The sequence below is a fragment of the Spodoptera frugiperda genome, chromosome 13 (assembly GCF_023101765.2).
Source record: "Spodoptera frugiperda isolate SF20-4 chromosome 13, AGI-APGP_CSIRO_Sfru_2.0, whole genome shotgun sequence".
In the NCBI taxonomy this organism is placed as follows: Eukaryota; Metazoa; Arthropoda; class Insecta; order Lepidoptera; family Noctuidae; genus Spodoptera; species Spodoptera frugiperda.
This window is the reverse complement of record NC_064224.1, coordinates 7327993-7352144: the sequence shown is the minus strand read 5'-3', so window position 1 is coordinate 7352144 and position 24152 is coordinate 7327993. Positions and strand designations below refer to the sequence as shown.

At 38.6% G+C, this 24152-nt stretch overlaps 1 protein-coding gene across 3 annotated transcripts in view; it reads right to left on the bottom strand.

Moving 5' to 3' along the window:
- Positions 1 to 5073: 5073 nt before the first annotated feature.
- Positions 5074 to 24152, bottom strand: part of LOC118270204 (glycerol-3-phosphate acyltransferase 1, mitochondrial) — an 82024-nt gene continuing 62945 nt past the window's right edge. For all 3 annotated transcript variants that reach the window (XM_050698101.1, XM_050698099.1, XM_050698100.1), the window contains 13 exons: positions 21162 to 21326; positions 20427 to 20605; positions 19255 to 19491; positions 18686 to 18778; positions 18316 to 18410; positions 17360 to 17595; positions 16656 to 16854; positions 15804 to 15988; positions 14678 to 14813; positions 12681 to 12877; positions 11931 to 12070; positions 10934 to 11079; positions 5074 to 10068 (listed from right to left, as the gene is read on the bottom strand). In XM_050698101.1, the coding sequence (XP_050554058.1) occupies positions 9866 to 10068; positions 10934 to 11079; positions 11931 to 12070; positions 12681 to 12877; positions 14678 to 14813; positions 15804 to 15988; positions 16656 to 16854; positions 17360 to 17595; positions 18316 to 18410; positions 18686 to 18778; positions 19255 to 19491; positions 20427 to 20605; positions 21162 to 21326 (2211 nt within the window). In that variant the 3' untranslated portion in view covers positions 5074 to 9865. The remainder of the gene's footprint in view (positions 10069 to 10933; positions 11080 to 11930; positions 12071 to 12680; positions 12878 to 14677; positions 14814 to 15803; positions 15989 to 16655; positions 16855 to 17359; positions 17596 to 18315; positions 18411 to 18685; positions 18779 to 19254; positions 19492 to 20426; positions 20606 to 21161; positions 21327 to 24152) is intronic.

Sequence of the window (24152 nt, the reverse complement as noted above, 5' to 3'; positions counted from 1 at the left end):
TAAATTTTACAATTCCAAGACTGTTAGTGAGCATAATGTTTTATAGGTACAATTGTTGATTTTTATATATTTTTAAGTTTCACGTAACCTTTTTCAATTACAAGGCTGTTAATGAGCATAATAAATAAATACGATTGTTGATTTTTTATATTTTTAAGTTTCATGTGACATTTTACAAATACAAGGCAACTATTTTAAGAATATGAAAGTGTATAAATAATATCACTAAAATCTGTACCTATTTAGCAGTTTTCAAATTTGATTACCTAATACATAAATGAACTCGATAAGTTACATTATTCAGCTAACTACATCCCTAATCATAAACGAGAGATTAAAAAAAAATGGATAGTTGCCCGCGCCATTGGCATGTATACATGCCAATGGCGCGTAACTGATAGATAATAGTGCTGTAACTTGCTGCAATTTTGTTTATGTATTTTTGTGTCTCAAAAGGTTGATATTTTATTGATAGTTGCTATTAATGTGGTCTTAAGTTTATTACAGTGGGAGATTAGGTTAAATAAATATTCTTTTTATGTTATAAGCAGTTTATTCAAAAAAAATTCAGACGAAAATTATTACTCACTTTGGTTTATCGATAACATTTTGGAATCCCTAATATTTTCAAGGTTATTTCGTTGAATTTGTGTCTTGGCGTGGAGGGCACGGCGAAGCGTTTATGCTCTGGCGGTCAAAAGGTTAAGTTTACAACTAGATTGGTTTTAAATCTCTTTACCTTTCCATTTTTCTAAAAAGTAACGCAATAAAACATTTTACAGATTGGCAATTATTATAAAATCTAAACATAAGTCAATTTACTTGTAAATAAAATATATGTTTTTTGCATTTAAAACATTTTACTTTTCTGCATGTTACAATTATTTGGACGTTAAAACAATTTTATCCAAAACATTTTATTACTAAAATGGTTGATAATACAATTTTACCTGAAGCTATTCTAATGTGTTTGTAGCACTTAAATTAATTTACCTAATGTAAAATTTATTGCATTTGTGAGTTAACCCTCCCAAAAAAGATTGATAAATACCAAACTATGGTGGTTAGACGGTAGTTCAAGACTGTAATTCACCGAGACCGCGGCTGTTAATCAGGGCCGAGAGCGTTGCGCGGGCGCTTCAGTCACCCATGCGCTGTCGACGAGGGAGTTCACGCTCGCTGTCGCAATACACTGTTCGTAAATATGAGGAGTACCTTAGTTTGCAAACGTGTAATGCCAAAAAGAATTTACCAGATACTGATATAGGAGATGTTGATATAGAAGAAGATTTTTAATTTTCCAAAATGTGATTATTTTTTATTATTATATCGTCACGCTCTTTATCCCCGAAGGGATAGGCAGCGGTGCACATTATGCCACGTAACGCCACTGTATAATGTACACCCACTTTTCACAATTTATGTTGTAAGTCCCATGTAATAGGTGAGCCTATTGCCATACATCGGACACATTTCTAGATTCCATGCTATTACTGAGAAATTTTCGAAAAACCGAAAAAAGCCCAGCAATAATTCGCCCAACCCGGGTATTGCCCTTGCCCAGTAATCGCACTTGCAACCACTCGGCCAAGGAGGCAGTCATTATTTCAATATAAGATTAAGTGAGATTATATTTTACACTTATAAGATTAATACTGATACAAAAGATGTTGATGAAGTTTCATGTTATCTATGTCTTGAATATGTTTCCAAAGTCTGATTGTTTTTCATTTTGTATTTGATTAGTATAAGTCTAAGTACAAGTGTACCTATTAACTTGTGATATCTGATCTCTACTAGGTATACTTAAAAGTATTGCCTTTCCATGTTCCGTACCAAAATGGCCAAACTGTTGGGCCTACATAGTTGAAACTTTGTAGGCTGATGTACTCTGGTAACCGCTATTTGGATTTCGAATAACAATTAATAAATAAATTAAAAGGGGCACCCCATACATGGAACTGATTCAAAAAGTTTTAACCTATTCGTGATGGGTGTCTATCGATAATACTTTAAAAAAGACATTAAGGTTCCTAAAACCATTTTTCGTTAAAATCAATTGTTTGAAAGATAGACGTTTCCAAAGTAGAAAAATGAGTGTCCCCCTCTCTAACATTTAAAATATGGGAGGGACAAAAATAAAAAAAAATATATGCTGTAAATTTCATTTGAAACTTTCAAAGAAAATTGGTTTGAACGAGATATCATTATTACTTTTTCAGAAATAATACTAATAGAACTCGTCCGTGAACGGTGGCGGTGTGTCCTGTATGGGCTGAGCACCGCCAAGTCCTCAGGGATGTGGTCGGCGACGGTGACCTCTCGCGCCCGTCACTGGTTCAGGCCATGGTGCGGAGCGAGGGGGACTGGGATGCCGTCTCCACCTTTTGCGAAGCAGTCATGCTAGCTACGGAGAAGGCGGGGCGCGTGAGAGAACAAACCTCCTCACGTCCCAGCCGTCGCGTGAGACACTCCGGGCGTCGGGGATCGCGGGACGATCTCCGGCCACCGTAAGTGCGGGTCTGCGGACGGCGAGCAAGGGTAGCTCGCCGCCCGACCAGAACCAGACCCGTGCGTGCGGATCGGATCATCTTGAGCTTCTGGGCGTAACTTTATCGCTTACACTAAACTTCGGCTCTTATATAGAGTCGAAGGCGCATCTGGCTGGTAGAAAGTTGGGTATCCTCTGGTGGTTGAGACGGTACTTCACACCGAAACAACTGCTGAGCCTGTACCAAGCGCAGGTTCGGTCATGTATGGAGTACTGTTTGGGATCACCTTTGGGACGGCTCGGCCAAATACCAGCTGGATGCGCTGAAACACATTGAAAGGCGTGCCAAGAAGCTCATCAATGATGATGCGCTTGTGGAGGCCCGGCTTCAAAGCCTTGAACACAGGCGCAAGGTTGCAAGCCTTTCCGTTTTTTACCAGATACATTTCGGAGAGTGTGTGGGGGAATTGCACAACTTGATTCCCCCTAGTCCTTTCCATTATCGAACCACAAGACAATCGGCGAGGCGTCACCGTTTCATGGTAGATATCCCACCCACTCGCACGAAGCGCTTCACTCCAAGCTTCCATGTGCGAACTGTTAGAGAGTGGGATTCTTTGCCGGAGTCTGTGTTTCCTGATGGGTATAACCTGGGTGTTTTCAAGGCCCGAGTGAATAGGTTGGTTATGGGCAGACGTGCTCCATCGTAGGCCGCGTCGTCACTTACCACCAGGCAAGATAGCGGCTAAACGTCGACCCATCAAACGTAATAAAAAAGTGCATTTTCAAAAAACGCAAATATAACTTTGTCGTTCATACAAACACTATGTATAACGAAGTTATTTTATAACTTTTATATTATGCCATCTACTTGCTGCTACGGAACCCCTCATGGGCGAGTCTGACTCCCACTTGGCCGGTTTTTTTAAGACTGATTGATCTCAGAAGTAAGTGGTTTATATTTTTTCTTCATTTTGCGATGAAAAGTCCTTTTAAAAATTTTTTTTGCGTTATTTAGTCTTACCCGTAACTTCCATTATTCATTATTATTGTGAGATAATACTTAAAGCCCAGCGAAAACTTTAGCTTAATGCAAGATAAGACATTTTAGTTTTCATGGTCTGACTTGACCGGGCCTGATAAAACATTTTACTTAGACGTGTTAGTATGCTGTACAGAATATAACACATTTTATCTAGCTCATTTATGCAGCTTTTTGTTCGTTAAAACATGTTTTACCTGGACACGGTGAGTACGGTCAACTGACTTAAGTCATTTTTACCTAACCAAGATTATGGCCTGCATTGTATTAACTCCAAAATCTTGGACACGAAGACACTTACATTATTTTCTATTATTACATTTCATAGTAAACGTTATTCGTAATAACTATTTTGAGTTTCAATGAAAAAGCTCCAGTAATTAATTAGTTATGATTTTTTTTGCAAAATTTGAAACTTCAAATCGCTCTACTGAACAATTCACATAATGGCGGTTAATACATTTTGCCTTTCCAGCGTCGATATTAAGGCGCTGGCTCCGCAAGCGAGAGAATCGCGGCGATATTATCGTCGTGCCACGTATTTCTATACACTCTCTAAGGAACCGTCTTCACACGGCGATATTATCGCCGCGAGGCGTCTCCACACGGCGATATTATCGTTGCGATGCGACGGGTGGCAATCAGCGCGCGAAACGGCATTACATCGTCGCTAGCCCGCCGCGCGCTCGCGACGAGCACGCAGCGGGCGCGCAGCGTCATTTCAGCGTTGCCTCTCGTTAAGCAAGGACGTTTCGAGAAGGTTTTTAAACGCGTCGTCAAGGAAACGCGGCGATACCGTTATGCTGGGGTCACACTAATGGAATATGCTATTGATTTTGAAAACAAATGAACGATTATGAACTTTAAATGTTCGTACAAACATCAATTATCGCCACAATCAAATGGCATATTCCATTAGTGTGGCCCCAGCATTACGAGTCGCCGCGGAAACGCTGCGATTCCGTTACGACTCGCGACGATACGCGGCGGAATTATCGCCCGTTCGTGGAGATTATCCGACGATATAAGGGCGGACTCGTCGCGATTCTCGCACTGGACCGCGGACCAGCCGTATGTACCCACTTGCAGGTTGATACTGTATCTGATACGTTACGTGCTACACGGGTAAGTACCCAGCTTATGAATCTATTCTAGGGGCTTTAGAATGGCTATCAGGTAGATGCCCGTGCCTACCCATATCAATATTTAATCAAGTCTATAAACGAATACATCACGTAATGGTGATGACATCAGAAAAGTTACAATGCTAAGGGGTTGCTACATGAACTGTTACTTACCTAAAAGTTACTATATCTACTAATCCCCGGCTTGGGGTGCTTTTCCACCAGAGATGTGCTATGCTACATGCTGTGGATGCGTTTGATAAAAACCCCTAAAATTTAAAGATTAAAAATAAAAATGTTGGATAGTCCATTTATCGAAGAAGGTTAGAGGTTATAAAACATCACGCTACGACCAATAGAGGCCGAGCAGAGCGGGTCAAACCGAGTAAAGTAGCTTTGAAAAATAAAACGCAAAATATTTCAAGATTGTTTTAATCAATCTTACTTCTGCCCCCTTTTATCATTATATGGGAAACAAAAAGTCTATATACTATTTGTCAACTTAAGTTTAACGCAGTACAAAAAGGAATAAATTTAGACTCTTGTGAGTCGGATAATGGCCAGCCACACACATACATATCAGATACAAATGCCATGTAAAGAAGGGCTTGTATGCACACCTTATAGCTTATACCCGTTCCATCTGTAAAGCTTATTAGAGATGGAATTTTGATGTCAAAATTACACCTATATTAAGTAAATCTACAGACCGATTTATGTCCTTTATAATGAAACTGTTCTGTAGTAAAAGATGTGCATACAAACATTCAATTTGTAATCATGAGATCACAAGACCCATTCAACACTACTCCAATATTTTGATAAATTTCAAGTCACAATATATACAAAATAAACATTCCTTCTCAATAGCTTGCACATCACAGATCAAAAAGCAAGGTACAGTCGACCGCACATCATTAGAATAATATAAATTAAGCAAAAATAGTGCTTGCTACTTAAGAAATAAAAAATAATATGTAATTGGAGGTTTTCCACTGGTGTGCGGTCGACTGTTAGAGGCGTATTGTTTAGTGTTTTTCACATATTTTAAGAGAATTTGTAATATATCTTTCATTCCCCGCATATTTAGGTAGTACCATGAAGCAAGTACAAAGTGAAGATGCCATACTGTGATTGAGCACTGTGACAAAAAACTGCCCTGCCAAATGATATTAAAAAAAAGTGTAGATAGGTTATAAGCGTTCAAAAAGTGGCACAATAAAATGTGAACAATTGGCAACGTGTTTGTAGTAAAAATCAGCATGATGGAAAATAGAGAGGGGCGTGGTTTGTAACGTCTCGCGCTCCCCGTAAAGTGTCACGCATAAGGTTAGAGGGAAATCCAGTAACGACACCTCTTTGTATTTGCTTCATGGGTAATACAATGTAAAAGTGCATTTATCAATAGTTTTGATACAATTACCATATAAGGGGGTAGGTCTATTTCTATACACCGGTCACAATTCCAATCTCCATGTTATTACAGAGAGATTTTCACAAAAACACATGTAAACACTAAACAACAAGCCAATACAACTCAACTTACAACTGTATGCAGTAATTTGGCTACAAAAAAAAATTGCCAATTATTTAAAAAAGATTTTTTACGATTCTCGAACAAATATCGAGAGCCTACACTACTACATATTAAAAGTTGGAGTATTAAACTAATATTTAAAACGTTATTTGGCTCCATTCTTTGAGCAACTTTTTTACTATAAAACTATGGACGATAGAGGTATGGGATCTTATATGGAAGATAACTCGAACAAATGTCCAGTTTTATAAAACAATGTTAGCGTAGCAAGTTTACAAAATTTGTCACTAAATACAACTTAACTACTTCTGTAGTTAACATAAAACGTTGAAGGAAAACATCGTGAGGAAACGTAGGCCTTTAATTTCTAATTATAAGTCTAAAATGGCCAACTTGCATTTAGCAAGAGTGGTGATTAATGCTCAAACCTTCTTGGGAGAAGAGAACTTTGGTCAGCAGTGGCCACTTAGAGGCTTTTGACGTTGATGATGACTTGTGTAGCTAAAATCCTGTTTATACTTCACAACTACTCTTATAAGACCAAAATTAATAAACGATGTAAATCCAAAATCGATCTTAACCCGTAGTATGCCGTAGGCGCAGATCTACGCGAGACAATGTGTTTTCTATTGTGTCTCAAATACTGGCATACCTACAAGAGGTTAATCTAAATATTTTGAAAATAAACAAAGAAAACAAAACAAAAACTTCATATTCATACGCGTTGAGATCGTTGATTAATTTTGGCCGATATACACAAAGTAGTGACTCATTTGCTACGCTAGCGACATCTGCACTGGTCGAATTTCGACGGGCACCTTTTCAATGCGATCGTCCATACTTCTATATTCCACATATAAGATAAAGATCACAATATGTCGTATGAAAATGTAACTACATATCACTTAACCAAATTGTATAAATATGTATCTATAGCTAAACATGTCTTCACCCTGGCAACATAAAAACTTAAGCTATAGGGACGTTCAGCGGTCACTATACTGTATAATTTGATATCCTACTATGGAGCTATTGAAGCTGTATATGATTGCAGTGTTACCTTCAAATCTTAAGAGGATAAGCTGTCTTAGTTAGATAATGAGTGCTCATGTAACAATTTGGTTTAGAAATTAGCCATTAGACAAAAACATTCGGTTGCTACTATTTTTTTACACTCTAGCTGCCCGTACGAGATAGTATCAATAAATGAAATAAACAAGGATCCACTCACTGTTTATGTTCTACAAACTTACATACATAATTATATGAAAAAAAAACCACATTCATAACTTAACTACAACTAAAACTCAACTCTATTGACACATCATAAGGTTTAATTTTGTTTAGTTGTCTTAGATAGGTACTGTTGAACGTCCCGGACTTACCTGGGTGTAATACACCCAGGTGGTCGTTTATACAACATTTATCATATCATACTCCACTGAATATTGTACTCCCCTTTATTTTGGGCATAAATATATTAAAAGGAACGATGTAAAACCTATTTCATGGAAATAGTAAGTTGTCGAAATATCGTAGGTATGAGCAAATATTGGTATATTTTTATTAATTAGCTATACAGTAATGGAAAACGGTAGTTTTTTACATATTAGACACGTATTTTAATATAATATGTCCAAAACTGAACGGATATGACGATGAAAAAGTACATTATAGTATATGTATATAATCATAAAAATAAGTTAGTATAATAGAATTAGGATAGTCGAAACTTTACTTCAATACAGTTATTAAAATAGAGCAGTATCCAAATTGTTTTAATGTCCGTCTGGTAGATTATTTTAAAACATCAGACACGAATATTTTCTTATAAAATTAAATGCTTTCGACGACACATTGATATGAAATATCGTGTGACGTCACAATTTACTACATTTTCTAGAGTAGAGTGACGTAACGACCTGCCAGTCCTAAAAACTTAACCCCGTTTTATTTTAGTATTACAACCTTATTTATGACAAAATAAATTAATCATCTGACTGACGGACTAATTAGATTTTTTATTTTTATACTCTGTCTACTACCTTATTGCGAACGTCATATCTATCTAAGGCCAGAGACGATTAAAAATACGTGTCTAATTTAAATACTAAGTTTTTCGGCTTACTCCCGTAACTATTTGACGAGGAACTCGACTGGTTTCAACCCATTCTAGAGGCTCATATTCGTGATTAAGCCGAAAACCATAATAATGAATTTAGTATGTATTACATAAACCTACGTATCTAATCTTCTACTGCAATAAGTTTCATACATCATTCCTTTTTCTACACGTTTCAAGTTGCATTTAGCGCCGACATATCACTTTAACCGACCGTCAGCACTAAGGAAGTTATGTACACATACAAAATCAAGTTCAAACTATCGGTCAAATTTATAAGTCAGTGTACAAAGTTAAACTAAACATCTATCTTCAATTTTCAACTTTATACTTAAGTAACTAAGGTTGAAAATCATTCGTCAGTGGTGTCATTGCATGAAGCAATATTACACACATGCATACATAGCCTCACGCCTGCCTCCCATGGGGGTAGGCAGAGACGCCAATTGCTACCAATCTTACACAACTTTCGCTTCATCAACAGCCGTCAATATTAAACTGACAAATTCTTCAATTTTCAATTTTATACTCTAGTACTTAAGGTCGATAATAGATTTGACAGTTTATGCATAGTATGTTTGTACACTGCATAATTTTGACCGGTTATTTATAACATGCCGCCCAAATGATTCCATATTATGTTCACTTAGGGAATCGAATCTGGAATTTCAATGGCTTTCTCAATGCAGCCATTTAGTTGCGAGTTATAGTTTAAAGAATATCTTTGGTCAATATAAAAGTGTTTGATACGAATATGAACTCTATATGCACACGCAAATGGTTTCATTTCGAAAGACTACTAATTTATTGAGAGAGAGAGAGAGATATGTTTGTTTGCATTGAACAACCTCTGAAACTACTGGACCGATTTGAATGATTCTCTCAGCTTTGCAATCAACTAATATTTTAGTTATTTACAACTATATTTTGTCCAATGAAAAGCCATCGGATCATTAAAATAATCAAAGCCAATAATTACGTAGACACTATTCTACCAAAATTGCATAATTTTTTACACCATTACGACGATAAAACACGTATGTTGATTGTTTTTAACATCATACATTTAATCAATTCCAAATAGCAAAAATATGATTCCTATATTATCATATTTTTCTGCCCAAAAATCTACTTTATTCTTTAGTAAATAAATTCTACATTCAAATGATCGAATCTCAGAAACGGATACACATAGAAATGAACCACATTTTCATGGCATTAAAGTTCAAATTCACATATCTTGGCCGTATTGAGATAAGAAATAAAGTCTTATATAGTTTACGACAATATAAGAAACTTCATCAGACAACCCTTTGCCCAAAGGGACAGCTACAGGCTGATATTCAAATTAAATAATGTTTTTACGAAAGTTTTCGTAGTAACCCGATTAATTTCGAACTATACCGGAGCTCATAATTATTGAGTTAACAGCGCAAGCTAAAAGTTATGAGCCCCGATGTGGTTCGAAAACAGTCGGAGTAAATTCAAAAATGGTATGTAAGTAAAAACACTACTTAGTTAAGACTAAATAAATATAAGAGTGATATATTTATTTATTACTTGGTTCTAGTAGTGGGGTGTTCATGTTGAACTTGTGTATGTTGTGGCAGACGTCTTCTAGTGCGGGGGCGGAGGCGTAGGGCTCCGCTAGACGCACGGCTCGGGCTTTGCCCTCCGTGTACACGTTTACAACGCCCCACTGCCGCAGTAGACGGAGGCAGTTGCGGATCGCGTCCGTCGATACTGCTTCACCTGTAACCATTTATTTATACATCAGTGATAATATGACATGGGACTTACAACATAAATAGTGAAAAGTGGGTGTACATTGTATAGTGGCATTAAGTGCCGTAATGTGCACCTCTGCCTACCCCTTAGGGGATTAAGGGCGTGACGATACGTAAGTACGTACGTGTTAATATTACTTGGCTGAGTGGATGTGAATACGACAGACTAGCAAGAGGGCTTGAGTTTGTCTTAAAAAAAGTCAAGTAACAAAATTGTATACTATACAAATCCTGAGAACGTATTAGTATTATTATTGTAATCGAAAATCTCAAAGAATGCAGTGAGAGTCTAATGCCCGAATACTCAAACGCTACTCAATTTTAAGACGCTCTCAAGTGTAGTTCTGTCACTATCAATTCTTTATAAAATGACAGAGATAGCACGATATTTAAGTGCAACTTAAAATTGAGTAGCATTTGAGTATTCGGGCGTAACACTCTCATCACCTCGCCCAAGGCGGGAGAAGACATGGGATGATTTTCCTCCTTCGAAAAAAAGCCTGGAGATTATGGCAAAAAGTCTCCTTTGCAGACGAGGCATACAGTTCAGTGGGGTGGTTTTCCGAAAAAAATCACAAAATGTCAACGGCGTCATTATCCTAAACCAAAAGTTAACAATTCTGCCGATTGAAACACAAAATTTGGTAAAAAAATAAGCTGTGACACTGCTCTCAACCAATACAATAAAAATAAGGATGATAATAAGCTACCACGATGCTTAATAACGCAAGAGATTAATGATTTGTTAAATAAAAGTTAAAGTTTTTCGGAAAACCACCCAGTGGAAGATTCTCACCAGCTGTAGTTGATGATAACACAAACAAACTTACCGTAAAGCATCTTATTCTGTGTGAAGTCCTCAGTGAGCGAGTCGAGCGAGTCCTTGACGACGTCCTTCATAGTGCCGGCCTGTAGATGGCGACACGTCACCGAGTAGGCCTCCAGTAGCGGCCGCAGCGTCAGGAGGAGTCTTCGTCTGGAAATAACAAACGAATATAATGATTTTCTAAACATTACTAGTAAACCCGGCGACCAATGATTTTCCCTGTTTTCCAATTTCTCTCTTAAATTTTTCCTGTTGTTTTTTTGCTATGAACCTCACGGTGCCCTAGACCTTTCCAACGTTTAATGCAAAACCGTGAAAATCGGTTCGTGCGTTCTGGAGTTATAGCGTCAGGAAGGAAAACGCGACTTATTTTTATATTATAGAGAATACTATCTATACTTTACTCTCAGGTTGTCTAAAAGGGATCGCTTGAAGCGATAAGGCCACGCATTGTACATTCGCTTAAATGTTTGAAGCTAGTTAAGTATAAATACACCTACTTTTCACCATTTGTGTTATAAGTCCCATGTAATAGGGGGTGAGCCTATTGCCATATATACTGGACACAATTCCAGACTCCGTGCTACTACTGAGAAATTTTAGAAAAACCGAAAAAAGCCCAGTAATACTTTTGGCCGGCCGGGGAATCGAAACCGAGACCTCTTGGCAGTCGCACTTGTCGCACTTGGCAATCGACCAACGAGGCAAATGAAAAGTGGGTTACATTGTATACCTAGCGGCATTACGTTTCGTAATGAGCACCTCTGCCTATCCCTTCGGGGATAAAAGGCGTGACATTGTTTTTTTTAGTATAGACTAGCTGACCCGGCAAACTTCGTACCGCCTCAAACATTTTTTTTTCTCACCTTTTAGACTTGCCCTGGACTTACACAAATAAAGCAAGACCAAAACTAGCTAAATTGGTCCCGCCGTTCTCGAGTTTTAATGAGACTAACGAACAACATTTGATTTATATATAGAGATTAAGATTATAGATTTACCTCTCGGCGACGGCCTCGGGTTTGTCGGAGACGGTGTAGGAGACCCGCTCGGCGGGGTCGGGCCGGTCGTCGTCGTCGTCTCCCTCCAGGCGCCGCGCCATGCGCCGGGACCATTGCTGCTCTTCTAATATCACGTTCGACTGGAATTTAGAGGGTTTAGGATTTAATATTAGTATTGTAATAGTACATTTCTTTTTATAAAACGTCGGTGGTAAAATAACTCACGGCCCACCTGATGGTAAGTGGTTACCGTGGCCTATGAACGCTTGCGACACTTGGGGATTACATGCGATCTTCCCAATCTCAGATTCCCCAACAACCCTTAAATTCCTAACCCCCAAAAGGCCGGCAACGCCTCTAGTGTTTCGGGTGTCCATGGGCGGCGGCGATTGCTTACAATTAGGTGATCCGTCTGCTCGTTTACCGGCTTATACCATAAAAAAAATATACAATTAAAAAAATTTAGCGCAATACGTTGCGCAACCGTACGAGTTGCGCAAAGTAAATCTATACTAATATTATAAAGCTGAAGAGTTTGTTTGTTTGATTGTTTGTTTGTTTGTTTGAACACGCTAATCTCCGGAACTACTGGTCCGATTTGAATCATTCTTTTTGTGTTGAATAGTGCATTTATCGAGGAAGGCTATAGGCTATAAAACATCACGCTATGATCAATAAGAGCCAAGCAGAGCGGGTGAAACCGCGCGGAAGTAGCTAGTAAAATATATTTGTTTACAATAAATCACTTACCTTATCCTTGATAATAAGCTGTTGTTGCTCCAACGAGTCGATGACGTCCAGGATCCGGTCCTGGATCCTCTGGCAGGGCGCGCAGATTATAAACTCGTGCGATAGTACTTCGCACAGTTGTAGTGACGCGCTGACTAGTTCTGACTTACGGAACTCTTGTGACGATGAGGCACATATCACACTTTCCATGGCCGTCGCTGTGGAGGACAGTAGCTAGGTTTAGTATAATAACCGGAGGCCCAATTCCCCCCTTCCTAATCTTCCCCATCCCCATTCCCGAACAACAACCCTTAAATTCCTAACTCCCAAAAAGCCGGTAATCGCACTTGTAAAGCCTCTGGTGTTTCAAGTGTCCATGGGCGGCGGCGATTGCTTACCATCAGGTGATACGTCTGCTCGATTACCGGCATGTCTCATAAAAAAAAATAACTATCAAAGTTTCAGTTATATTATTAAAAAAAAAGTTGCCTCATGCTAGGATTTTCTCCTGTGTCATAGGTGCGTTTACAAACTTACAAGTTCACATACACATGACACAACAATTTATGGATCACACAAAGAGTTGTTCCGTGCGAGAATCAACAATATTCACTGCGTTTTATTTTTCTTTCACCGTTTTAGTTTTTTTATATTATAAACTAGTTCAGAAAAGTTGATAGTTGTAACGACTATTCTTAGGTTATATCTATTCGCAAACTTTAGGTAAAAAACAAGAAATTATTCCAAATAACATATTTTTTTATATATTTAAGTGTTCTTCAGGAAAATATAGTATTAAGGAAGTCTCCGTTTCTTTTCTCTGTTCTTCCAAGTTTAGGCATTAGCCTGGTAGTGCTTTATACCCTATGCGCCGTAACAAGGTGCGGCTGACAGATTCAGTAACGTTTCGTATCACTCTTGAAAGTTGCTGCGATTTAAAAATTATTCCTTAGTATTTTAACTGTATCACATTTGTATTATGTTAAATCATTCGGAAGTGTAAGTTAATTAAATTAAATCCAACTGGAATGTTCTAGTCTTTAAATAAAATCTAATGAAATGAAAAATAAAGTAAAGTGTTATGCGTATAACGTAAAGCCATAGTCGTGTTTAGTGATGGGATGTACTACTACGAAGGATAGGTAGTCGATGTTTTTTTAGAATAAAAAACGAAAATCGTGCGTCGTTCAATTATCACTCTTAAAAAACCTTTAATTATGTGGGTAAATCTACTGTAGACGCGGCTCTCTCAGCCCGAACCACAGTGACTTTATCTGAGCACAAATATGTAGTAGACATTTTCCGGCGCCTTTGATAATGCGTGGTGGTACTTAATCTGAAAGATCGTGGTTGCTTTAGTAACATATACAAACTAATATACACTTATATTCTTCACGGTTCTGTATAACTGAAACTCTGAAACACCTCAGGGCTCGGTCATAAAATATTTATTTTGACAAGTATATACACGTAGTTACGCTGCACAACTAAATAACACACACATTTAATAAAAAAAATAAAGAGAATTAAATGTATGCTGCGAGTATCGATAGCGATAAAAAAAGATTTTTCTAATGTCCATCCCTAAAGAGAGACGTCAACGTCATACTGGCATCTGTCAGCCGCACCTTGTTACAGCGCATTAGGTATAGTAGTGCGTATTAAAGCATTGCCTATCTGTACTATTATTATAAAGCTGAAGAGTTTGTTTGTTTGAACGCGCTAATCTCCGGAACTACTGGCCCGATTTGAATAATTCTTTTTGTGTTGGATAGTCCATTTATCGAGGAAGGCTATAGGCTATAAAAAATCACGTTATGGCCAATAGGAGCCAAGCAGAGCGGGTGAAACCGCGCGGAAGTAGCTAGTAGGTTATAAAATAACACTTTTACACGTCAATCTCTTAAATAACTAGATGAGGCCGGCATTTCCTATCGGACTACTCTGAGAAGAAATGCCGAAACAAACTCATAGGTCATAGTCTCTTTTAAGCTCTGCTAAGAAAGGAGAGTACTGACCGACGATGGCGGGCGCGGCGTAGTGCGCTACGACCGTGTTGGCGTAGTACGCCAGCTCCAGCTGGGCCGCGATGCTGGTGCCGGGCCGGATCATGTCGCCCTCGCGACGGACCAGCCCGCGCCCGAGCATCTCCAACTGGAAATATACAACATCATTTTTTTATATGCTATACATATTCACCTATGTAGTTTCTTGCTCGTTCTTCTCCATAGGAATCTACACTTTGGAACGAGCAAATAGCTTCACTAGAGGACTGACCGACAGACAGACGTTATTAATATTATTATATTTGCTTTGACGTTCAAAAGTGCCTTCCTGGTCTATTTGAAATAAATAATTTTGACTTTGACTTATTCGACAATCAAGTTACATTGCTGCTATTGTTAGGAATTTCAGTAAAAAAAAAAAAAATTTTTTTTCGTATGGGACAAACATGCATTGTCATAAATGATACAAAACTACTCAAGTTTTTTGTGGGGGAGAGTCACACATTGTCATGAATGACGTTTTGACCAGAGTGATACCACGGCCTCTTAGAACACAGGCGTAAAATAACGCCTGCGTCGAGTTTCATCGTGTGAGTTAAGTTACTGCGGAGCTATTCTCCTTTAACTATTCATTAGATTTCAACACGTTCGTTAATCGGGAAAGAAGTCATCCAAGCCAATTTTCATAGCTTTCCTCCTCCCCAATCGCCTCATTCCTTAAATCCCGAACAATCTTCAAATTCCTTAAATTTTAAACCCTAAAAAGCCGGCAACGCTTTTGTAACGCTTCTGGCGTTTCGGGTGTCCATACGCGGTGGCGGTTGCTTACCATCAGGTTTTAGGGAACAGAGAGTAAAGTTCCCTAAGAAAAGGAGGATCCTCCGACCAGGCGAGGTGTTCAGCCTGGCGGGCTTTCTGCCCGACTGTTGTTCGTTGGGATTTTCTATCCGTCTTAATTCGCATGTAAACTTCATATGTGCGATGCAGGATATTTGTGACGTCATCCGTTGATTTGCTCGTCGATAGTCTATGTGCGACTTCTGTCATCTGTCACTTGTCACTTGTCAGAGTGTCGCCACAAGGTGATCCGTCTGCTCGTTTACCGGTGTATCCCATAAGAAATGTGCGGTATACTCACAGCGTGTTTGACAGCGGTGGCGGCGTCCCCGGTGTAGGCGAGGTCCCGTCCGTCGGACGCGAGCGCGGCGTGTCGCGCGGCCAGCAGCGCGCCCAGCGACGCCAGCGACACGCCGCGCCGCGCCTCGCACAGGAGGACGTACGACACCACGTTCGTACACATCAGCGCTGTCGCCTGCGCCGCGTCTGGGAATACATTTTGTTTTCAACTTATAGTCAAATATTATTCTTAATCTATAATATAAGAATAAGTCGGGTTTTCCTTCCTGACGCTATAACTCCAGAACGCAACGAACCGATTTCCACGGTTTTGCATTCGTTGAAAAGGTCTCGGGCTCCGTGAGGTTTATAACAAAGAAAATTCAGGAAAAATTTAAGAGAAAAATAGAGAAAGTCATTGGGGGCGAAACGGAGTTCGCCGGGTTTCCTAGTATATAATGATGATGGTGAAGTTTCAATTATTTAAAAAAAGCGTCAATTTAATCATCTTATCTATCTATCCTAATACATAGGGAGACTGGTAATTCATCAAGAATAATTAAACAAGTGATTATACTCATGATTACAAACAACTTTCCCAAAGAAACTTTTTTGTATACTCATTAGTTTTATTTTTATAACAATAACTGGAAAATACATATAGCGACCAGATTGGCGATATATTAAAAAAGGGCCAAATTAAAAGTACCTTTAACCGACGAGCATGCATTGAAATACTGATGACTGTTGATGAAGCGAAAGAAGTGTGTAAGAACCGTGGCAATTGGCGTTCCATTGTCTCTGCCTACCCCCATGGGAGACAGGCGTGAGGTTATGTATGTATGTAACTGGAAAATAGCACTATAGAACTCACCATATACCAGATGCCTGCCAATAGCCTCGACCATCATCTTGTGGTCGGTGCTGACGTCGGCTCCGTACAGACTGGAGTGGCTGTGGTTGTACAGGATCTGTCGGTCCAGGTTCACGGCCAGGTTGTTGTTGGGGGGCGTCAGGCAGGTCTCTATCGGCGCCTTGTAGTGGTGGTACGTCTGGAACGACGTTACTAGCTCCTGGAAATTTATCATTTATTATTAGAAAGTGCTTTTGTTGTAGATACTCTTTTAATTTTCTTGGGATCAATATATATAATGGATATAACATATAAAAAGGTGATAATTTCTTATAGGATTTGCAAGTATTTTGTCATTATTTTTTTGTGTTATACTGTAGCATGATTGGCATTCTAATGGTGCTCCCACACAGCAGTTATATAACGTTATACAACATTGTGTAACATTTATAACAGCATGTAACATACTCTACAACCACTGTTATAATTTGTTTAAACACAAATGTTATTGTTACACATTGTTGTTGTATAACGTTATATAACCGCTGTGTGGGAGCACCTTTACATGAGCTGCTGTTTAACCTCGCGTGGGTTGCATTCCCGCACAGGACAATTATTTATGTGATTTACAAATTATTGTCCAGTCTAGGTGTAAAATAGCATGTCAATTAATGCGTGTAAGTAAAAGGAGAAAGATTATCGTAATAAAAAACAAAAAATATTACCTTCAAAGAAATAGGTTGATTGAAGTCCACTCTGATGCTGCCATGGTTAGTGTTGAGCGTCCTCCAAATGCCTCTGAGCGCCGACCAGAAGGTCTCCATTTGTTTGGGCATGCCCAGCTGCTCGCGGACAAAGTTACCGTCGACTAGTTTGTCGTAGTTCAGCGTGGCGGGCACTAGCAGAGCGTCGTCTATAGTCCCGTCTAGGTACGCGTCCATTATCACAGATAGAATGCCCGCTGTGGACAGAATTGTAAAGATTAATCACACATACAATGTTATGCCTTTTATTCCCTAAGGGGTAGGCAGAGGTACACATTACAGCATGTTATGCCGCTATACAATGTACCTACTTTTCACCATGTGTGTTAAACTCTCATGTAGAAGGAGGTGAGCCTATTGCCATATATTGGACGCAATTTCAGACTCCGTACTGAGAAATTTTCGAAAATCCGAAAAATGCCCAGTAATACTTTTGCCCGACCCGAAAATCGAACCCGAGACCCCTTGTTCGGCAGTCGCATTTGCGACCACTCGACCAACGAGGCAGTCTATAATCTATCTCTGCCAATAAAGATTAACATTAGTTAAAATTATTTTATCCTCTAAAGGTTTATGTATGTAACACAGTTTTCAGTTTTCCAAATAAATGTGTTTCTTGTGCATACTAGACTTAATTTTGTTGCGCAACAAGATACCGCATGTGCGCTAAGTTTTGCGCAAATTGCGCATATTAAACATTGTTTGCAGTACAGTTGTGCATTTTAATTATAATGTAAATATCAGCTTTATATTAAGTACATTTTAAATACACGACGGAAAACCATTAAAACGTAAACCAAACGCTAATAAAACATACCTTCTGCACGATCCAAGAAAGCGTAAACATTAAAACGATCTTTAGTACTGATGTATTAAGGTTTAATTCACAATAACAATAAATATGTTATAAAGATTACCTTTAGGAGTCTGAGGTTTGCCAGTTCGAGTGCGACCTCCTTCGATGAAGAACTCTAAGTTGTTACCAGCGGACAAACTGTTCAGTATGTATGCCCTGAAAACATAATACAGTAATATGTTAAAAATTATAAAGTAACTCAAGACAAAAATTAATAAATTAATTCGACATCGACCCAAGTAACTGTTTGACAAGTAGAATCTGACACTCTCTTTCGCCCAAGGCGGGAGAAGATATTTTCCTTTTTATTTTATTTTTTTATTGGGACAAGCCCACCACTACCTCCCATACCGCTGCAACTCCTGTAAGCCAGGATCTACAGTAGATACAAACATGAAAACTATATATATATATAGATAGTGTATGCTTACCTAAGAGCTGATTTGTAAGTGGGGTCGCCATGATACTCTGAGCCTTCCACCCTTCGTCTGATGTAGAACGCGCCGCAACCTCTTAGGAACCATCTGTAATGAACGCGTGCAAATATTAATGAAAGATTTCTTGCTTTAGATGAGCGCAAATCTCTAACTGATACACACCGCGATGTCAGGTAACCCAACTTCTTCACATTACACTAAATTAACCTTTTAAATGCTAGTATATGAGACACGATAAAAATACAACTGACTGTCTCGTTGGTCATGTGCTCGCCAGTACGCCAGTGCGACTGCCGGACAAATGGTCTCGGGTTTTTTGAAATTTTCTCAGTAGTAGCACGGAGTCTGAAATTGTGCCAAGTATTTGGCAATAGGCTCACCTCCTATTACATGGGACTTATTACACAAATGGTGAAAAGTGGGTGTACATTGTTCAGTGGCATTACGTGCCGTAATGTGCACCTCTGCCTACATAGGGGATAAAAGGCGTAACGTTGCGATAAAAATACAATATGTTTCGCGTTCACGTATACTAGAACTTTAATATTGAATTTAAAACTTACCCAAAGAAGGGAATCCTCATATTGTCGCCAGCAGCCACTAGCGGCGGCCTCAGTCCAGTGAGGTACAGTGTAAACGTCATGAGTATGTAATCGAAGTGAGATCTGTGGAGAGGTACGAAGACTAGAGGCAGGCCCGCTGCGTTGGCGCGACGGAGGCGTTCGACTCCGGCCACACGGGTGCCGCATCCACCGCCCGCTACCCTTCGCACAGCCTTGTGACATACCCAGGCTACGAATCTGTGGATGTGAGAATTTTAGATTTAAAATTTCGATTCCCTGCAATATGGTTGAGTTGGGCGGTGCTGGTGTACGTGTCATGTTCGTGAACGGGCGCTGTCAACTGGGACTGGTCAGCTCCAGACTGCATTGATTTTGTTGTCCTCAAGGTTATTTTCTTTTTCATTCACTTTGACTGAATATTAGTTTTACATCGTTCTCACATAATTGAAGCAATCGAAACAATGTAACCAAGAATTGTATTGTGAATCTGATTGAAAAAGAGTAACCTATTGAGTTTCTTGCTCGTTCTTCTCCATAGGAATCTACACTTTGGAACGAGCAAATAGCTTCACTAGAGGACTGACCGACAGACAGACGTTATTAATATTATTATATTTGCTTTGACGTTCAAAAGTGCCTTCCTGGTCTATTTGAAATAAATAATTTTGACTTTGACTTTGACTAAAGAAAATTATTATTTTGTAGATAAAGAAAAGTTTTATTAGTGGTTTTCTGCAATCCAAACGTAGCGAGATAACTGAGATAGCGGTCAAACGTCGACCCGTTAAATGTAATGAAAAAAATCCGGCTATTAATATAACTTATTAGAATAGAGGGATCAGCGTGAGGTTGAATGTTAGATCTTCTTGTATTATTTTCACTGGGACTATTACATGTTTTTTTTAAAAAGGGAACCGCCAATAATTTTCTATAGAGCCATCTTATTTTTTGAAATAGGTTAATAAACAATCTTTGAACTAATAAAGCTGCCGTGAATAAATCATCGTAATCGAATATTATTCGAAAATATAAATAGAAAGGTCGTCGGTTTTATGACAAAGCTTCAGGTTTCTCTCCTACATTACTTGCGACTAACAACAGAACACATTACTCAGTCCCCGAGTTCAATCCAAACTAATCTATAAAACAATCGTCATAAAGTCGCAACTCACTTGAGCACTTTATTGGACATAGCGGAGCTGATGTCCTGTACAACTTTCAAGGCGCGAGCTTCCACCCGCTTCCGTATGGTGGCGTACTGGGCGCCACTCTGACCCTTCTCTTTGGCTTTCGCTAATTCTTCTTGTGTCGCTTCTTCTATCGCCCGTTCTACGCTCTCGTCTTTTACAACCTGGAAAAGGAATATTTTATGTTTTGAGTAAAGAAATTTCAGTTATTTCTATAGAAATACTTACAGGGGACTGGTGTTTTTAAGGAAATCAAAAAAAGGGTAACGGTTTTATTCATTAAACAATATCAACGGTTCATTAAAACCAGTCAGACAGACAAAGTTGCCGTTTTTACCCCTTTAGGTACGGAACCCTAAAAACTGGTGGTTAAAGCTAAAAATAATTCAGTAGTCCCTGACAACTGAATTACTTTTAGTTAATTCACCAATCTCCATAGATCAGACGAAAAAAAATAATTAAATTGTCTCAATGTGACTCAACAGTTCTTCAATTTGAAGAATTGTTCTAAATAGAATAAACCAATTTAACCAGGTGCTAATGCTTAACCAATTGCTATAGTATCGGAGCTGCGGACCACCTTTTTTTACCGGGGCTCCGGATAGAAAAGCAGGAGAAGGAACGTCAGTAAGAGTCTGACACTCCCTCTCGCCCAAGGCGGGAGAAGAAATTGGATGATATTCCCCCCTCAAAAAAAAAAATCTATAGTATGGTACTCACATTAGGAACTACATCCTTATAATCGTAGGCGCAGAGGTTGCAGCACTGTGCCAAGTCACAGAGGTAGCGGGAGACCACGCCTCCGTTCGCGAAGTTCTGCCGTCCGATGTCCAGGATATTGATCACGGCGCCCGTGTCTCTCACCTTGTGGTCCTGCCATGAGTCCTGGGGACAAAGACATATAATTGATGAATAAAATTATTGATGTTTTAATTGACTGACTGCACGGTTGGCGCGGTAGCTGGCCAACTGGGGCCTTAGTCTGCTATTACAATTGTGTCAGAATGGTCGATCACTGAACAGTGCAAGAGGGACGGAGCTATACAACCTACATAGCTCCGTCCCTCTCGCACTGCTCAGTGATCGACCATTCTGACACAATTGTAATAGCAGACTAAGGCCCCTAGTCGCCGTGCAATGTGTAGCGGGTTCGATTCCCGCACGAAACAACTCTTTGTGTGATCCATAAATTGTTGCTTCGGATCTGGGTGTCATGTACCCACGATACAGGAGAAAACCTTAGTGTGGGGCACGCTTTAAAAAATAAAATTGTCATCGCACAGAATGAAAGTGTCCGAATCCAAAAATTGCTAGTTCTGATGGATTAGTTGTTTGTTTATAGAGTATATTTTATAAAGCCAGTTTATGATAAAAATCAAATGTTACAGAAATTTTGAGTTAAGTCATTTTCATTCTAAAGGTCGCGACATGTGTGGGAGAGCCATGCTTCGGCACGAATAGGCCGGCTCGACCGGAATGATACCACGGCCTCACAGAAAACCGACGTGAAACGTGTGTTTTTTTTTCTGTGAGTATATGTGCGATATACGCTTTTAGTCAGATGTAGGATTAGGTACAAAAAATAATTATTGAATATTCGACACGTGGTGTGAACAATGAAACTGGTGCTACCCAACAGACATTATTTGTACAATTGTTGATGAGCAGAACACGTACTCTGTACTCTACATATGCTAGTATTCAGAGCATGAAATATTATTGAAATTATTTTATAATATGTGCAGTCCACCTCAACATGATACCTGACTAACGTACTTAGAATCATTTAATGATTACTTAACCCAGTTTTTTTGCATTTTTTCAGACAAAATCGTTACTAAGGATATTTGAAGTTATCATTAAATGTCTCTGAGTACGACAGTTACTAAAAGATGTTATAAAAACGTTTGTTGCCTGATCAAAAATAAATAAAAAGAAAAAAATATATATTACATTAAATAAGTCGGGGAGAATGTCGAAAATATAAACAGTGCCCTTAATATGAGTTTGCTTTACGTTCAAAGTAATCGAAACGAGAGCGCGTACGGCGCTCTGATTGGTCGGCGCGAATAAACCAACCAATCAGAGAGCCGAGAACGCTCTCGTTTCGATCTCGTTAACGCAACGTCACGCCTTTTATACCCGAAGGGGTAGGCAGAGGTGCACATTACGGCACGTAATGCCGCTATACAAAGTATACCCACTTTTCACCATTTGTGTTATAAGTCCCATGTAATAGGGGGTGGGATCTCGTTATTTGTAAAGCAAACTCGGTATCTGTAACAACATATTTCGTCGAATTTCCGCCGACAATGTAGATTTGATCGGAATCAGACCACAATAGCATCGAACGAGTATTACTAATGTGTAATACAATACCATTAGATTAGATAACAATCTTTATACTTTCATGGGCCAACAGTACACGTGGTTTATTTACGTAGCGTAGTGTAATATAGTTTATAGCTTTTTACCTTAATGATGTGATAAAATTGCTAATTACTACTTAAAAATAAACAACGAACAAATAATTGTATGTAATATAGAATAGATGTCAAGTGTCCGTTTTAATCATTTCTTTTTCTAAATTTTAAAGAGCCCTAAGATAATATGTGGCATCTAACGACATTTTGGTTGCCACTCCATAAGTGCATAAAATACTTAATTACCTGAGTATCGAGAGTGCGAGAATGTTGTTCAACTTAACTTTACATTAACACTAGCGACACGCCCCAACTTCGCATGGGTGCAATGGTGATATATTATGCATGTATTATACATATAAACCTTCATCTTGAATCACTCTGTCTAGAGTCTGAGTTTAGAGATGGATTAGTGGTAAGTAGTTAGTGAATATGGCCATTGGCTTCCCAAAGTTTACTCTTTTCGTCATTATTCAACGTATTCATTCAGTTTTTCAGATATTGCATCGTAGATAGCCTTACCTTTATCAAAAATAGAACTATCAAATTCAATAGCAATTTCTTTCACCACTAGTACCAGAGATAAGCCTTGTTTATCCAGACAAATTAATGAATCAGCGTCATTCATACAAAATCTATGTGCGTACGTAAGTAGCGTTAATTTTGGCATGAAAATACACATATGACTCCGTCTATCCGTCTGTCTGTAAGTAAGTAACTAAGGCATGAGGGCGATCACTAAAAATATCGCAGAAACGTGTCGATTACACAGGGTCAATAACCTGTCCTTGATCGACAGAATATAATTAAAAGTAATCGATTTTATACGTTTTGTATAGTGATGTGGTTACGAAATATTTAAAAATGTAGGCAGATACAAGCACTTTTGGCTATTTAAGGGAATTTTTGGTCTTCAATTAGAAGGGCAGAGAATTTTGACAACAAAAACCAATTTGAAATTGATTTTTACATAGGTAGGTGATAAGTTCAATATGTCAGAGTATACTTATTACCATTTCTTTCACTAACATTCACCTGACTAAACAAAACCACAACAATAAAAGAATTATCAAAATCGGTTCAGCCATTCCCGAGTTTTGAGCTTAGCAACACATTTTTACTTACAAACGTCATTCGAAAATTATTATTAATTCAATACATAAACAAACACTTATCATTTTTGCTTAATAATAAATACATAAATATGAACACAATACATTTGAAAATGTAAATAATTGAATACATGAAAACTTGTTACATCATAGGTAATATACAATATACGAGCCAA